The sequence below is a fragment of the Vigna unguiculata genome, chromosome 2 (genome assembly GCF_004118075.2).
Source record: "Vigna unguiculata cultivar IT97K-499-35 chromosome 2, ASM411807v1, whole genome shotgun sequence".
NCBI classification, from domain to species: domain Eukaryota; kingdom Viridiplantae; phylum Streptophyta; class Magnoliopsida; order Fabales; family Fabaceae; genus Vigna; species Vigna unguiculata.
In genome coordinates, this window is record NC_040280.1 from 3,364,633 (window position 1) to 3,382,289 (window position 17,657).

Consider the following 17,657-nt stretch of genomic DNA (forward strand, 5'->3'; position numbering starts at 1 on the left):
ACACATTCACTTCAAGCAAATCTCCAAATTACCAATCAAAACAGTTTAAAAAACAGAAAGCACAACAAGTAAACCATTAAATTTGAAGCTTTAAAATGGGTAGTAATCATAATAATGTATAGAAAGGAAAAGAACAAGTAAAATGACAATAATAGAAGTTACAGAGAAGTAAACAGATTGGTTTTAGTTCCATGCTAGAAAACACATTATCATTGTTGTCACAAAGATGAAACTAAGAAATGGCTAAGAATTTGAGATAAAAATCTTGAAACAGAGGTCTTACATTGCAGAACCAGACTGTTTTGTTACGATATTAGTGACCCCTGAAACAACCAAGACTGCCTGAAAGTGAAGGACAGAGCAACGTAACATAGTTCACCAATGGCCACTACGGAAGGACCACAGTCCCTCAATCATTCCCAATGACATGAATTCTCAATCAATATTGGAAAGAAAGGATGTCACTCCAAGAAAACGGGAGACACTTGATTGCCAAATACCCATTGTGAAACATAAGTCAGTCAAGTTCAAAACCCATTGTGAAAGTGGAAAACAGAAGCAACAAGAATTTAACATTCATGCATTCATTCATTCACCTTATTGGAGCAAGTAAGAGCAAGAACTGTGTATGTGACATTTTCCACAATAGTAACAAGATTAAATTAATTTTCACTTCATTACACTTGCATCTGCATCAGCATTTGCCTTTGCATCTGCATACCGAATCGATCAAGGTTCTGAAAACCACTTCCAGCCTCAATCCCTAGTTATTCATCATCTCATCATAAACATCATAATCTCTTTCTCTCCTTCCAGAGCAATGATCTAAACAAATTCATCATCTCCTAACAAGTAACCTAAATCAGTTTTCCAAACTAGGAAAACCCTAATCCAATTGAATTCCTCAATTCATGGACTTCTCCACTCAAAAACTACCAAAAATTAGAAAATCCTAACCCTAAAATTGCACTAAGAAGTAAAAATCTCCTCTTCTCCACAACATTCCACACAACAGCAACAGCACCACCAACACGAACAAAGTCACAGCCACAGAAAAACTCAAACACACGCACGCACGCGTAGTACATATATTATTCTATATACGAATTACGAAGAACATAACAGAACCAATCACAGATTTCACAATTCAACGAGGCTCCTCGTCTCGCCGGCCGGAATTTCCATGGCCGCCGGACAACGAGGCGAGCAAATTGAGGTGACCGGGGAGGTAATTTCCGAGCCTCGCCGCGGAGGCTTCTCCCATGGCTGCCTGTTGTTGCTGGTGATGGTGCTGGTGTTGGTGGTGGTGAAACAAGGAATTCTGCGACGAGACCGAAACGAGTTCCGGCGGCGCCGCGGCTGCGGCCGCGGCGGCGAAGCTCCAGACCTGGCTGAAGTCAGGACGCGGAGGGAGCGCCCAGAGCGCGGGCGGTGTGGGCGGCGCGACGAGCGAAACGGCCTCGTCCTTTGAAACGGCGTCGGTGTCGTCGGGGCGAATGCGCTTGCCGAGGATGAAAGGCGTTGGGGGAGGGAGAAGCGGTTTGTGATCGGAGACTGTGGAGAACGTGGCCGGTGTGGTGCCGGTGCCGGTGGCGGCGATGATGGAGGGCTCGGCCTGGCGGAGGAGCCACTCGATGGTCTGGCCGTCGGACTTGTGACCTAGCTCACGCGTGAGCTGGAACACGCGCGCCGCGCATATGATCGGCATGCGAATGCGCCGTCCGCGGCCGTCGACTTTGCTGTGACGGTCCTTGGACGGAGGTTTCTTAACTGCCAGCGCCGCAGCCTGCGTGGTGGTGGCGGCGGCGGTGGTGGCGCTTCTCTGGTTGGAGTCGACGACTGCGTTTGCGTCGTTAGTGGTGACGCCGTTAGTGGGTCCGTCAGAGTTGGACATGATGGTGGGAATTGGATTAGGGCGTGTTTGGTTGCGGCGCGAGAGAAGAAGAATAAGAATAAGGGGTTTTGGTTTGGGTTTGACGTTGAGAACTGAAGCGAAGTGAATTGAAGGAGAGAGTAATGATTGAGCCAGAAACAGGAGGTGGTGGAGACTGAAGAGGGGCACATGGGGACTGGGCCCCACACTCCAAACTCCTCTTTCTCCTCTCTAACACACTGGGACCCATTCACTTTCCGTACTTCTTCGTTAGAGACTTCAACTTTCTTTCCCTTTCTTTTGTTCTATTATCCACTCTTCTTTTGCCACCTCTCCTTCCTCCAACATCTAACTAACGCCTCATTATTCTCTTCAAAATTCACCTGTCACACAATTCCGGACATCTTTTTGCTTTCTTCACCCCCCCTCTCTTACTTTCTACCATTTCTCAACACTTAGAATCAAAATCATGTAAGAATCAATTAGCATCCTTTTAGAGGGGTTTTCAATTTGTAATCAAACAAGTTTTACCAAATTCAATCAACAACAACCAACCTTTTTTTTTTCTCCAATATATAAAAACATATAAACAAAGAATTCAATGAATTGATCAAGTTTTCCTTAAGTACAGTAGGTGTGAGTGAGTTAATTAATTAACAAAGCTGCAATGCTTCCTGATCTCGCCACTGGAGCCAGTGAGCACTTCTATGGAACCCATTTGCACCATTGCCTTGGCAAACTTCTCAGACCAGCTTGCACCGTTGTTTGCATTGCTCACGACCATGTCCCTTGTGGACTGTGTGGTGAACAGCGTCTGATCCGATGTCAACAGGCCACGGTGGTTCATCAATCCCTCGTAGTATTTGCTGTCCAAACGAACCGGAGTGGAAGGGTCAAGAGAGAGTGTTGGGTCTGAGGTAGCAAGCGGTGCAGGGCACTTGGTCTTCAACGTTTCAGCGTAGGAAGAGTCCATGGAGGGATCTTGCATGAACGTGTCATTGAAAGAGTACAAGCGCTTCGAGAAGGCTGAACAGTGCGACACACCAATAGAATGAGCTCCTGAAAGTGTCACCATTTCGTCTGCAGTCAAACCCTTCTGTGCAAATCTACTCACCAGTTCATCGGCACTCGAGGTTGGTGCAGGTAGATTCTGCGCCACTTCGTCGGCGATAGAGACACGACCGTCTCTGCGTCCTGATGGAACATCATAGTTTATGCCACCAACTTTGGAAGCACTGTCTCGTGCTGCAAAGGCCAAAATGTCAGCACATGATACTGTGTTGGGGCATGCAGCCTCCAACTGGGTCTTGGCCTCGTCAATCACCTCGAACCCACGTAAGCTTGGGTTGTTGGCAAGATGGTCTCTTTCCGCTATTGGGTTACCCGGGGTAGATGCTAGCAACACAGAACCCTCACAGCCCTGAACAAAAAGTACGCAACAGTGAAATTCACAGTCTTTAATATGCAACCAGAAACTGAAACTATTGAATACAGTCAAATGAAGTGAAGTTACCCTAACAAAGCAGTCATGGAAATGCATCCTAATGAGACCAGCAGCTATACCAGGTTTTCAGAAACGCCTTTGTTTACCGCATTTCTCACTATTTCCTCCGCAGATGGACATGTGGAGGTGTAGAAACCCACTTTCAGAGATGCTGAGGCCATTGATGGAACAGAAACTAGAATAAGAACCAAAGTTGAAATCATTTGAAGGAAACGTGGAGTGTCAATATCCATCGCTGAGAAGCTTATATTAGCAATATATGATTGAAAAGTTTGCAAGTTAAGGAGACGACAAAATGAAGAGTTGTGTTGTGTATATATTTTGTTGAGTAAGGTGAAGGAAATGCATTTATAGGTTGTTTTGAAAGAGGTGATTGAGATGAAGGCGTGTCTCTGAAAGTTGAATTGAAGTGGTCATGTCTGCGGTTGAACTCTTCTGTATTCTCTTCTTCAGCCTCAAGTTTTTTTAATGTTTTGACCAATAGCAGAAGACGGAAGCATAGTTGAAGTGTGATGAAAATAGCAGCTTCATTAACTAAGTCAACGGAGAATTTGTCATGCTTTTGGTGGCTTCATGCATCTATCATGTGGAATTTAAATACTACAATAGGATGAAAAGTGTTCACATTTTGATAGCCACTGGCCACTGCATGGTGCTTTTCAAAACAATGCAACTTCTCTTTTTCCTTTCTTCGAACATTTTCGTGTCTAAAATCGAGTTGGCATAGACGAGTTCAAGTGGAGTCCTGTGGATAAATATAACTAAAGACATTTCTTCTTAAAAACACCTGTTTCTCACATTTTATGGCTCCAATCAGCAAAATAATAAATAAGGTAAACCTTATATACATAATACAAAAATATATTGCATAAAAAATAATAGAGAAGTAATTTTATTAAAATTATAAGTTTTATTACGTTAAACAAAATAAAATAGGTTTAGCAAATTCAAAAGTATTTATTTATATTATATTTACAAGTTTTCTTTTGTCTTTAGCATTTAGTTTATATATGTCCCCGACAAAGTAAAAAAAAAAATGTTAATATCTAAAAAAAAAATTAGATACGCTACAATGAATATAGTTTTAATAATGTTTTTATTACTTTTATTTCATACCATTTCTCTATTTTCATTATCCTTTTATTTTTCTTTCCTTTTCGCAACAGCTATAGTTATATATTACATTGGCTCCCTCCCTTTATGTATTTCATATTAGTATCTTTGTATTTATCCACACATATACTCATAATATGGTTTGAGTGACTTATATAAATTAATTTTATTAATATATTAATATTGTTAAGTATATAAACGATATGAAATCTAACCACTTGCTTTTTTTTATTTATCTTCAATTAATAATAATTATTATTATAACTTCTTCTTAAAAGATGATTTTATGAATTCTCGTATATTTTATATCAAGAAAAATGATTGATAAAACCCATATATAGTAACATTTCACCATATAAGTCTCACTTAATTCATACTTCCTAAATACGTTATATTGAAATTTAAAAGTTTTCGATTGATAAGTTAGCTAGAAGTATTTCATTTTAATCTTCATAAAATATTTCCCTACTACATGAATAAAAAAACTTTGATTATCTTCTAAATCATTTATCAAGGTAAAAATTCAAATTTTGTTTAATACAAGCGAATTTATTTTTACAAACACTTCATATATCTACTTGGACGTAATTAATTACACTTCTTTTTTTATGGCTTAATTACTCGGATCATACCCAGTTTGGCTCGAAAATTTCAAAATGGTACCCACCTTGAACTTTGTCTCAATTTAGTACCCAGTTTCGTTTATTGCAACAATGTAGTACATAATTTTTTACGTCGTTAAGCTGGTTAACGTCTGATTTATTACTGTGAGTAAAATCAAAAATTTTCACTGACGTGGCAATAGTGGAGTGTGTGATGTGTCTTAGCGGGAGTATTAGTTGGTGTTGATCACAATTAGGTTAAATTGAATTGGGGATTTCAGCAACAGAGAAGTGCGTTGGTGCGCCATTGTCCAATTGAGGATTTTGTTGAGAACGACGTCCATTTGAGCTTGGGTGAAAGGTGTGCCACTGTCAAATTTATTGATTCTGTGTGTTGATTGAAGTTTGTCATGTTGCCATTACGGGGTTTTAGGGTTTTTTTGAGTAATGATTTCTATTTTTGAATATTGCGATGATTCGATGGTGGGGTTTAGTGTTTTCAGTTGTTTAATGTTTTGTGTGTTTGAATATTGTGCGTTTTTGGTGTTATGTGGTTAATAGAGGATTTGTATATTACTTTTAGTTGATAGTGTGGTCCCGTGTTGTTTTGAGCTTGTGGTCCCCCATTGTAATTGGTTTGTTGGTGTGGTAATGGTATGAAATGTAATATTGGCTTTATTGGGTGGGTTTTTTTAAATTTTTCAAGGTTGTATATATATAGCTTTGTGTGTTGACATGGATGGATGATGAATGTTTCAAAGTGGTATTTCACCATGGGGGAAGGTTTGAGAGGAATGGGTCACTGCAATACGTAGAAGACTTAAGTATTTTAGCATGTGACCCGGACACTTGGAGCTACTTTGAGATATTGGGTATTTTGAAGGAAATGGGTTATGCAAATGTAAAGGAGATGTGGTATTCAGTTGGGGGAGGATCTGTTTTGGAAGGGAGGTTAGAATTATTGTCTGATGACCGAGGGGCATGTCATATGGTGAATATAGCAACTCTCAATTGTCAAGTTCATTTGTATGTTGTGCATAGAGTGGACGAACCTCAAGTAGTTAATATGTTAGAATATCATCCTATTGAGGATGGGGCTGAGGTTAATGTGCAGAATGGAAGTGAGGTACAGGTTGATGTGAGGGTGAGTGAGGGTCCAGCTGAGGAAGATGTGGGGGTGAGTGAGGGTCCTGCTGAGGTTGATGTGGGTGTGAATGAGGGTCCAAATTTTGAAGATGTGATGGGGAGTGAGGGTCCAGCTGAGGTTGATGTGGGTGTGAATGAGGGTCGAGCTGAGGAAGATGTGAGGGTGAGTGAGGGTCCAGTTGAGGTTAATGTGGGTGTGAATGAGGGTCCAGCTGAGGAAGATGTGAGGGTGAGTGAAGGTCCAGCTGAGGTTAATGTGGGTGTGAATGAGGGTCCAGTTGAGGAAGATGTGAGGGTGAGTGAGGGTCCAGCTGAGGTTGATGTGGAGGTGAATGAGGATCCAACAGAGGTTGATGTGGAGGTGGAGGCTGAGTTTGAAGAGAGTGTGCATGAACCTGATGGGAATGACTTTGACATAAGTAGTTGGGATGAGTCCGTTGGGGATTCTTTTAATGAAGAAGAACTAGTGGATGCTAGTATCCATAATGAAGATGACCCTTTAGAAGATGATCAGGTGGAAAGGGAAGTTGGGATTGATGAAGTTGATTTCAGTGTACCAACTACTCCTCGAAGTAACGTTGAAGATAGAGGTTTATCAGACACTGATTGGGAATCAGACAGTTGTAATAGTGTTGAATATAGTGATTCATCTAACACTGATAGAGACACTTTTGGAAGGTTTGGGATTTTTTCAATGCCCAAGAGTATGCAAGACTACAAGTGGGAGGTGGGGACATACTTCACGGAGAAGGAGGAATTTGTAGAAGCTATTAGAACTTATGGTGTGCACAATGGAAGGAAGTTGAAAATTTTCAGAAATGAAAAACGGCGAGTATGTGTCAAATGTTTAGGGGCAAATGGAACATGTAATTGGTATGCGTATTGTGTTTATAGAGCTGCCCAAAGTAGTTGGCAGTTGACAACAATAATCAACCAACATAACTGCAGTAGGGAATTTAATATCAGGTTGATGACTTCAAAATGGCTAAGTCAGAGATTAGAAAAAAGTATTAGAGATAATCCTGAAATAAAACTGATAAATATAAGAAACAAAGTTGGAAGGAAATGGAATGTGGGCATCTCCATAGCTACTGCTCATAGAGCAAAAACAATTGCATATAAAAATGTTGAAGGTTCTTATAGAGAACAATATAAACTGGTATATGACTATGCACATGAGTTGTTGAAGTCAAATCCTGGGTCCACTATGAAAGTTAGTGTTGAAGACAATGAGGACAAGAAAATCTTCAGGAGACTTTATGTGTGCTTAAAGGCTTGTAAAGACAGTTTTGTGAGTTGCAAATCTATTATTGGGTTAGACAGATGTTTTTTAAAGGAAAAATATGGAGGGGAGTTGTTAACAGCTATGGCAAGAAAATATGAAGAAACGTACACTCCAATCATATACCCAGTCAACGGTCCAAATGTGTGGGAAATGAATACAAACATTGAAGTCATGCCACCAGCAAAATGAATCTTACCAGGGAGACCAAAAAAGAAACGCAGACTTGAGTCTTGGGAATTAAGAAAAGATGACATGCGAGTCAGACTAGGTGGGACACGAAAGAGGTGTGCTATATGCAGACAGCTTGGCCATAAAAGAAATAGTTGCCCCCAAGCACCTGAACCTGGAACAGATGCACCAGATGAGTCTGGAACTCAGGAACAAACACAACCACATAATGACTCTGCAATAGAGGCACCAACACAGGCACCAGCACAACCACCAGCAGAGGCAACAACACAGCCACTAGGAGAGGCAACCACACAGGCACCAACTCAAGCACCAACTCAAACAACAACTGTAATAGAGGCAACTCAACCAACAAATGAGACAAATCCACAGCCAACAAATCATCAAGTTCAACAGACACCTCCACGCAGACCACCTGCAAAAACTTTTGGGAGGAAAAAATTGTCATTCAGGAGAGGAGTTGCTTGGAAACCATGAAGTTCTTTGTCTTCGATATTTTGAACCTTGTACATTTAGTATTTGGTCTTTGGGATGATGTATTTATATGATGTATTTTGAGGTGCACTTTCAGATGTTTTTTTTTGTTTGAACTGGAATGTGTATTTACAAAATTATCAGACATTGGAACTTGTTTATTTTCTACTGGAATGTGTATTTATCAATTTGTCTACTACTAGAATGAGTATTTATATGTTGTATTTATTGAAGAATGAAGATAACAACTGAAACTTCTCATTCATTTAAACTTCCACTAAATTACAATCATTTTACAAAAAACAACCCACAAATTACAATGATTCCTCTTAACACTTAATCACTTCAACGAATTTTAAACAGCGCAGATACAAGGACGATGTTAATCAACCCCAAAAAAACTTATCATCCCAATTAAAAAGTTAACCCATTTCTCAGAATCTATTACGACTTTCTCTAGATCAGTAATCTTTTTGCTTTGTCTTCCAATAGTTGCATTCCTTTCATCCACATTTTTTTTATTGCACCATTTGAAGTAATTGCATCCTTTGAAACCCTCATTTGCACTTCGCTGCTCAAAAATACCAATCAACAGATGTCAATAAATTTCCTTAACATCCACCTCTACTCTAAGAACAAAACTAAGCAAAATCATAGCTCAAACCTTATAGTTAGGGCAACCCCAGAATTGTTTTTCACCATTCTTCATTGTTCTTGCCACCCTCAACACTACAATCTCCCCACAATAACAAGTTGGAGATCCATCTGATGACCCACACCACCCAGGACGACGAGAGACGCTGTGGTTTTGTGACCCATATGAACAAGAAGAACAACCCTGACTTCGTGCGCGAGACATTTTGTTCCACAAATTGAATGCTCTGCGATGAAAAAGAAGATGAAAATGCAGATTGGGGCCAAACCAATGTTAGGGCAAACATTTAATCACACAACTTATTTAAATAAATCCACTGTACACGTTAACAGTTGAAAGGCCACTATACAATTACAAACTGTGACATGTATCAGTTATACTATGCCACGTCACCTGGCTCTTAACGGCGTTTGTGATAATTTAACTAGAGGTACTACATTGATGCAATAATCGAAACTGGATACTAAATTGAGACAAAGTTCAAAGTGGGTACCATTTTGAAATTTTCGAACAAAACTGGGTATGATATGATATGGCCTTTGAGAGCTTTGTCAACCATTGCCATCTCGTTGACCCTTTAAACCCTCTTATGGAGTTGCAAATTGTATGTCCAGGCTGTCTTGACCAGATCATTTTAACCTTGCATACGTACAAGCAAAGGAAAAAAAGGAAGGCTTGCAGCCTTGTTAAGAATATTGGACCTCCTATGCAATTTCCAACAATCCTGAAACCTATTACTATTCAAACAACTTTGCACCACACCCTTACCTAGCTCGATTTTTTCTCTATCAACTTACCTTCTATGCATTTGATTATTGGGATTTTATGCATATTGTGGGGTTCATGCACCAATCTGAGTACATAAAATTTGCCTATGGATATCTATTTGTAATCCACGCCCATTGTAACATCCCTAGGGAATATTACTTAAAAATAAATAATAAAAGAAACAATTATATTAATAGTCATCTTTATAAAAACCCTAACGCAGGAAAATTTCAATTTATTAAAAATAGCGCGCAAAAACTCATAACTGAATTCATAAAATGTTACAAGTTCCCAAAATTTGTATTTAAAACGTAAAATACATATGAGCAAAACCCTAGCTCTAATCCCATGCTAGCCCTCACTCCGCCATCTGAACATCCTCAGCACCACCTGTATCAACATCTGCTCCCGTGTAACGAATTACACGATCATCGCCAAACACAAACAGAAAGGGTGAGCTGAGAAAAATAAAATAACAAGCATAAACAAAACGAGATGAATCATATACCCGTCCTATTCATTATATAAAATTCTTGGCCAAGACCTTAACCCCAAGACTTATCAGTCTTCAAATCATACAATTTGTTAACCTTGGACTCGGGAATCTGATGCTCACACGAACCTGCCCGCTCGTGGTCCTGCCTCTACGAACCTTCCCGCTCGTAGTCCTGCTATACGAACCTCCCCGCTCGTAGTCCTACTCTACGGACCTGCCCGCCCGTAGTCCAACACATGTGATCCACCAGCCCCCGTACCTCCCCGCACGTGACATCTCTCAACGTGAGCACGGAACATACGAACCTACCTCGCTCGTATCCCCACGTGAGAGTAACTTGATATGAACCTCCCCGCCCATATCATCACATGTCAAACACCATCCATGAACCTACCCGCTCATGGCACAGCATCTTCCGATCCAAGCAAAGCATCATTGTCAGTTAAAACAACACACTCAAAAGCAAAGAACAACAACATTTCCGCCTGGCTCGGCCCACACGCCGCTAGGCGAAACTGTTCCAGACCGCCTGGCGGTATTCACTCACCGCCAGGCGCCAGCGTCCCCCCAGACCCACTATTTTCTCGTTACCGCCTGGCGGAGCACACCGTGCCGCCAGGCGCCAAACAATACAGGGACCCCTGGCGCTAGTCTCACCGCCTGGCGCACCTACCTGTGCCGCTAGGCGCTGTATCAGTAGCAGAACCCCTCTGGTTTTTAAAATCTCAATCAGTCTAATTTGCTACGTGACTCAATTCCAAGCGCTTAAATAAAGACTCCTCTATGGAACGTACATTATGGTTAGTCTCACAATTATCATTTTCCTTCAATCATGCCTGTATATGAATGAACTTGTGTAACAATGTGTTTCCACACTTCTTGAAGTCAAATTTGTGGACTTTTGCTATTCCTCTGTTGGTGAACATTTTATGCAATTTTCTCTATAAACGCATCTCACACTCATATAATGTAGTCACACCCAAGTTATTTAAGAAGGAAGATAAATGTGCTCAATCGTCAGGTGTAATTTTCTTTACAAGCGATCTTCTACACTCACATAAGTGCTATCAAACCTATGTGAACAAAAATCTTTGATGCAGTTTTTATATATTAACGCAACTCCCACCTCATGTGAACTTAACACTCAAGTTATTTTAAAGGGAAGATAAGCTAGATAAAATTTGGTAAAAATTAAACCACATTTATGAATCTCTTCTTTATTAAACTTCACATATGCTATGTATGTATATATAGATGGTGAAATAAAAACAAAAAACAAAAAAAAAAAAACCTAGACTTATACAGTGGCGGAACTTGGAGAAAATATTTAGGGGTGCCAAATTAAATTTATTATATATAATTTTTTTTAGTTAGAAAAAAAAGTTTTTCATTTTTTCTCCTCATTTCCTCTGCTTAGAACAAACACACATAATAATAAAATTCAAAAAAAATATGACTATTATTTGCTATTTTATCATGATACTAAACCATGAATATTATTTTAGATAATCTCTGTGTACCTCATCAATTTGATGTGGTGGGTATTATCAAATTTGAAGACGCTTTTTTCGGATCGCATTCTAATGAATTTTTAAATTCATTATATATAACTCTAGAAACTTTAGAGATTTGATTTTCATTGTCTTGACTTCTTGGTTCTCATAAAAATTTTAGTTAACATATATGCCGTTTTTTTTCATCTTTATCACAAACTTTCTTCTTCAAAAAAGGAATTAATTCTTTTACTCTTTATCATAATCTTTTTAATATAAATTTAACATCTCACCTATTTAGAAAAAAAGATAAAATTTATATTCAGAAATCACAATTATCACAATGAAAGACATAACAAAATTCATACCACTTTAATTAAATAAGCAACACAGTATAAATTCAAAACTTTAAAAAAAAATTACCTTAGGCAGCAAAAAACACAAAATTCCTAAATTTCATAATTAAGGATTATAATAATTTGGGAAAAAGTATAAGTAAGGTTCATACCAATTTCATAAAAGAATCCCTCAAATCATAATTAGGTTTATACTAATTTGGGATAAACTTAATTTAGAGAAACATCTTAAAAAGAATCATAAATCTGACATACATAAATCATAATATGATACTAACCTTAATCTGTGAGAGATCATGCGAGAATTACTTCAATCTCAATCTATGTGTTCCCCAAACCTCTATTTTCCAATCTATCTCTTTGTATTTATTTCTTGGTTTAATTAGTCGGATGGTACCCACTTTCGTTCATATGTGTCCGTTTGGTACCCGCTTTTAAAAATGTGTCAATCTAGTCTAAACTTTTGAAAAGTGTCTTAATCAGGTCCCTTTCAGACAAAAATTACTATAGTCGTTAACTGTATTGATATTTAAAATGAATTACAAAATTAAGAATTGATATTTATATCAAAATTTAGGACCTAATATTTTTTTGCTGAAAAGGACCTAACTGAAACATTTTTTCAAAAGTTGGGACTCAATTGTACCTTTTTAAAAGCAGGTATCAAACTAACACATCTAAATAAAAGTGGATACCATCCGACTAATTAAACTTTATTCCTCTTCACACACTTTCATGATAATTTACATAGTAAAAACATGCTATAACAAAAAAAAATTCCTAATCTCTTTTATAAACCAATATTTCCATTAAATTTTTTATTTTACTTTTTATTATAATTTTCATAATATAAATTTAATATAAATAATATAGTTATTCGTTTGACTAATTTCAAATTATTATATCTTATAATAATTTACTGATATAATTTATTTGACTCTAAAACAATTGAGTATATATATGGATAACCTTTTTTATTAATTTTTAGAATACATTAGAGTAGATGGTATATAACGTTAGTTTTAAGACCTTTACTTTCATTTTTCAGTATATGTTTTTTAATATTTTAACCTTTGCTAATGTATTTAGAATTGTTCAGTTATGAATGTCTTATATGGTTACGCAATTCTGTGTTTTTATTTTATAAAATAGATTAAACTCATAATTGTTGATTGTTGAAGATATATACGAAGAAGTCTGATAATAAAAATTGTTAAATTAAACATTATAAAACTAAATAGTATTGAAAAATTTCTAAAACAATAACTATTTAAGCTATAATCGTCCTCATATCTATACATATAACGACAATTTTGTCATAATTAATGTATAAATAAGAACACATAAATTTAAACAAAATAAGGTGTAGTTGTTTTCGTTATCACTTGCTTAATGTATCAATAGTACCATTTTCCTATTTCAAAAAGCCCCTTTTATCGCTATAATGCTTCCCAATAATCTCCTCTACTTAAATTCATTTACTCAAATTAGTCAAACTCAAAGTAAAATTGAGACATTAGAGTTTGTCACAAATTCTGAATTTATGATGTGTCGTTACTAAATGTTTATTGCATGTTCAGTTTTTTTAGAAAAAGTTGAATATGTTGCGATGATGTTTTGTTTAATCCTTCAAACTTTGTTGTAAGCATAAAAAAATGTTGGACCCCATTAAAAAACAAAAATGTCTAATATACAAAGTCAAAATTGAATGGTTCCTTGTGGATATTGATTATCATTAAGTTGTTTTTGTCAACGGAAATGATGGCTCCATTTTGTTACAAGTTGAGTTTGTATGATATCTCTCAATTAAAATATCTAACAATTGAGTACATTCATGCACCAAATTTAACAATTGATCGAACTATTTACTCATACACCAACTTCTTTTTCTTTTTTCATTTACATTTTTTAATTTCTATTTTTTTCCCATTACAGCACTTATATTTACCTCAGATTATTTCTGTTTTTTTAGCTCCTTATTACAATTATCAACCCAAAACCTTTTGTCTAAAACTGTCTAGGCACCATGTTAGCTGTGGTCATGTAGATAATTAAAAATGGTTTCAAACGGGAAAAACATGCAATCTTTTATAATTTAATTAAAAATTAGTTTTAATCAAATTATTTATTGTTCTTGTATCCAATAAGTATCATATTAAGTATCATATTATTTTAGAAGTCGAAGTCAAATATAATTTAAATATTTTTTTCCTCCTTCTACTTTTTTAAAAAACATTTTAAAGATAAAATTATGATGAAATTTCATATATATATATATATATATATATATATATATATATATATATATTTTTTTTTTTTATACGTGGTTGAGATATTTCAAATACCTCAATACTTATATGTAATATACTTTACTAATAAAAGAAATATACGTTGAACTCATACTTTGTTTATTTTCTCAATGTATAAACTATATTTTACTATAGAATTTTACCATAACAAGAACAAACTTGTTTCTATTTGAATCAGATACAAAACGACAAATCATTAAGATAACATTCTTAAATATTTTAGAAAGATAAACTGCCTTTTTTAGAAAAATAAACTAGAAAGGTTCTCATTTATAATTAATATCAGATTTTCACCTCAACTCTAAATCCTAATTGTATCTTTCAAAATATATCTTGGATTTTACCCTTGATTTTTATCATAACAAGAACATAATTGTTCCGATGTTTCCTTTGAGTCGGACACTAAGATACAAATCATCAACTTTAATAGCAGTATTAGATCTTTTAGAAGGACAGATCAGAATTTCTTAGAAAAATAGAGTTGAAAGGTTCACCTACATCTATAAAAGAAAGCTTAAGGAAAATCAATAATGTATTATTGTTTATCAGCAAAACAAGTATTACAAGAAGAGGTAAGGCACATGAATAACCGCCTAGAGGATATACACACTTGAATTGTACGAATCAAACTCAAAAACAGAAGAACAATTGCAAACCATTTCAATTTCCCCTTTACGAAAGGAAATTATGAACAAATTAACGAAGTTTTTTTTTTTTTTTCCAGGGAAATATCAAGGAGCTCTTGCTGCTGTTAACTAATTAACGAAGCTGCACTGCTTCCTGATCTCACCATCGTAGCCGGTAAGCACTTGTATTGAACCCATGCGCACCATCGCTTGGGCAAACTTCTCAGCCCAACTTGCACCATTGTATGCATTGCTTTCAACCATTGGCTTTGTGGATTGAGTGGCGAACAGGGTCTGATCCGATGTCAACAAGCCACGGTGGTTGATCAAACCCTCATAGTATTTGCTGTCCAAACGAATAGGAGTGGAAGGTTCCAGAGAAACTGTGGTGCCTGTGACAGCGGGTGGCGGAGGACACTGCTTTTTCAACGTTTCAGCATATGAAGGGTCGAGTGAGGGATCTTGTGTGACCGTGCCACTGAAAGAGTATAAGCGATTCGAGAAGACACCACAACTAGCCACACCGATTGAATGTGCTCCTGAAAGTGTGACCATTTCATCTACGGACAAACCCTTTTGTCCAAAGTTATTGATGAGTTGATCAGCGTTGAAACCCGGTCCAGGAAGATTCTGTGGAACTTCGTCACCAATAGAGACACGACCATCTCTGCGTCCTGATGGAACATCATAGTTTATTCCACCAACTTTGGAAGCACTGTCTCGTGCTGCAAAGGCCAAAATGTCAGCACATGATACTGTGTTAGGGCATGCAGCCTCCAACTGGGTCTTGGCCTCGTCAATCACCTCGAACCCACGTAAGCTTGGGTTGTTGATGAAATTGTCTCGTTCAGCTGGCGGGTTTCCCGGTGTAGATGCTAGTAACACAGAACCATCACATCCCTGATCAACACAGGAGCAGCACAAAGCAATTTCAGAATCAGAAACTCATATATTTTTAACTTTTGTTCTCTTTGAAGTGATTAAGAAGAAACTCATCTATATATATATATATATATGAATTGAACTTACCCTAACAAAGCAATCATGGAAGTGCAATCTGATGATACCAGCTGCTATGCCTGGGTTGGCAGAAATTGCTTTTTCTACAGTGCTTTTCACTATTGCCTCAGCAGATGGGCATGTGGACCTATAGAAACCCACTTCCAGAGATGCTGAGGCCAATGAAATCAGAACCAAAGCAGAAACCATTTGAAGCAAGCATGGAGTAGTATCCATTGTTATTGTTGTTGTTGGTTTGTTTGAATGTTTCAAGACAAGACCAGAAAGAGATTTGTGTTGTACTTTTGTATATGATGCTGTTGACTATTGATTAAGGAAGAGGTGGAGAGAAATTGAGCTCAAGCAAATGTATTTATAGGTTTATTTCTTGTGAGATGATTCGTGAAGTTTTTTATTAGGGAAACAATCAAATTTAAAACCGTGTTGTACCCTGCAAATAAAATAAGTGGCAGTTGAATTTGTCTGTCTTGAACCTTTCTCTTCGTGCTCATGACTTTGTCTCTTATTTTTACCTTAACGTTAGCATAAGAAAATGAAATTAAACCTAACTCAAATCCTACGACGCATAACATATTAATTGACCTATAGCAAGAGGGTAAAGGGTGATGACAAAAATAGCGGCTGAAGTTCAGTTGGAAATTTTGCAGGCTCTTTGGTGGCTGCATGTGGCATTTAACTGATGCAATTTGATGAAGTGTTGGCATTTGTTTACAATTAAGGTGCTGAATTGTTACCACTTGCCACTGCATGTTGCTTATGTGAACAAGCTAGGAAGCACACCAAAAAAGAAAAAATAATAGTATTTTAGTTGGACCAGATTAGATTATATTACAATGATGGTACGTTTTCTGCTATAAAATTAATGTAGAAACATTCATGGTAAAGGTTCTAATAGTAATTGATTAAGATATACAAATTAACCTCTTGTACACCAATAATTAGGAAGTGTTCAAAGCAACAAGAGTTGCAAGACCTTTTCTGTTTTAAGATGATAATGATATTCACTTCTTCATTTTTTTTATTTCAATATCAACACCATTGCAATAATTCGGAATTATTGTTGAAACAAGTGGAAGACTTTTGGAACAAACCAAATCTATTTGAAGTCTTTTGCAAAACTTAAAGTGAATAGAAAAACATTGAAGACTTTGGAACAAACTGATTAATTATCCATATTACATCAAGTGTGGAGCTCCTAGTTTTTCTTCATCAAATTAAAATTGAAAATTAGTATTCACTGATTTACAAAACTATCGTTTATTTGTAATGAGGTTTTTTTTTTTTTTTTAACTCTCAAATCTCATTTACTTTACAAATATATTGATTGAACTATACCTGAATTATATTAATTGCTAAAAGTATTGCTCATTTGCGTTGTACTATTTTATAAAAAGGAAAAAGGATTTGACAATCATCATACCAAAAACATTCACTTCACAACTTTAAATAAAAATATTTTAACTATGCTTAGTTTTATTTTTTAATTTAAAATATTAATATATTAATATATATATATATATATATATATATATATATATATATATATTATTAAAGTGGTTGTAAAGTGGGTGTATTTTTTTAAAAGTGTTAAAAATACTCTTTTCCTATAAAAAAAATTGTATTTATTTTTGTAACAAAGTTTATATTTTAGGTATATAAATTGATTTGTCAATCCGAAAAACAAGAACCCACCATTTCTATTCTTTTATTGCACTAGTACTAAATTCAATTTTCTTCGAAAGCAATAG

General features: G+C 36.3%; 2 protein-coding genes and 1 pseudogene across 2 annotated transcripts; all 3 read right to left on the minus strand.

Moving 5' to 3' along the window:
* Positions 1–564: 564 nt before the first annotated feature.
* Positions 565–2,094, minus strand: LOC114173742 (transcription factor TCP7-like). Its single transcript, XM_028058324.1, has one exon. The coding sequence runs from the start codon at positions 1,892–1,894 to the stop codon at positions 1,148–1,150; it is 747 nt and encodes a 248-aa protein (XP_027914125.1). The 5' UTR covers positions 1,895–2,094; the 3' UTR covers positions 565–1,147.
* Positions 2,095–2,415: 321 nt separating this feature from the next.
* On the minus strand, positions 2,416–3,688 carry LOC114173741 (annotated as a pseudogene).
* Positions 3,689–14,777: 11,089 nt separating this feature from the next.
* Positions 14,778–16,243, minus strand: LOC114173028 (peroxidase 5-like). The gene is made up of 2 exons (XM_028057221.1): positions 15,919–16,243; positions 14,778–15,789 (listed from the first exon to the last, which is right to left on the minus strand). Exons 1-2 carry the CDS (start codon positions 16,123–16,125, stop codon positions 15,019–15,021), a joined length of 978 nt encoding a protein of 325 aa, XP_027913022.1. The 5' UTR covers positions 16,126–16,243; the 3' UTR covers positions 14,778–15,018.
* Positions 16,244–17,657: the final 1,414 nt, after the last annotated feature.

What these genes read in the sequence shown, in the direction of transcription:
- LOC114173742 (XM_028058324.1), bottom strand. Translation starts at nt 1,894, where the DNA reads ATGTCCAACTCTGACGGACCCACTAACGGCGTCACCACTAACGACGCA.
- LOC114173028 (XM_028057221.1), bottom strand. Translation starts at nt 16,125, where the DNA reads ATGGATACTACTCCATGCTTGCTTCAAATGGTTTCTGCTTTGGTTCTG. An exon ending in TCCATGATTGCTTTGTTAGG is followed by an intron (nt 15,790 to 15,918) that starts GTAAGTTCAATT and finishes TGTGTTGATCAG; the next exon opens with GGATGTGATGGTTCTGTGTT.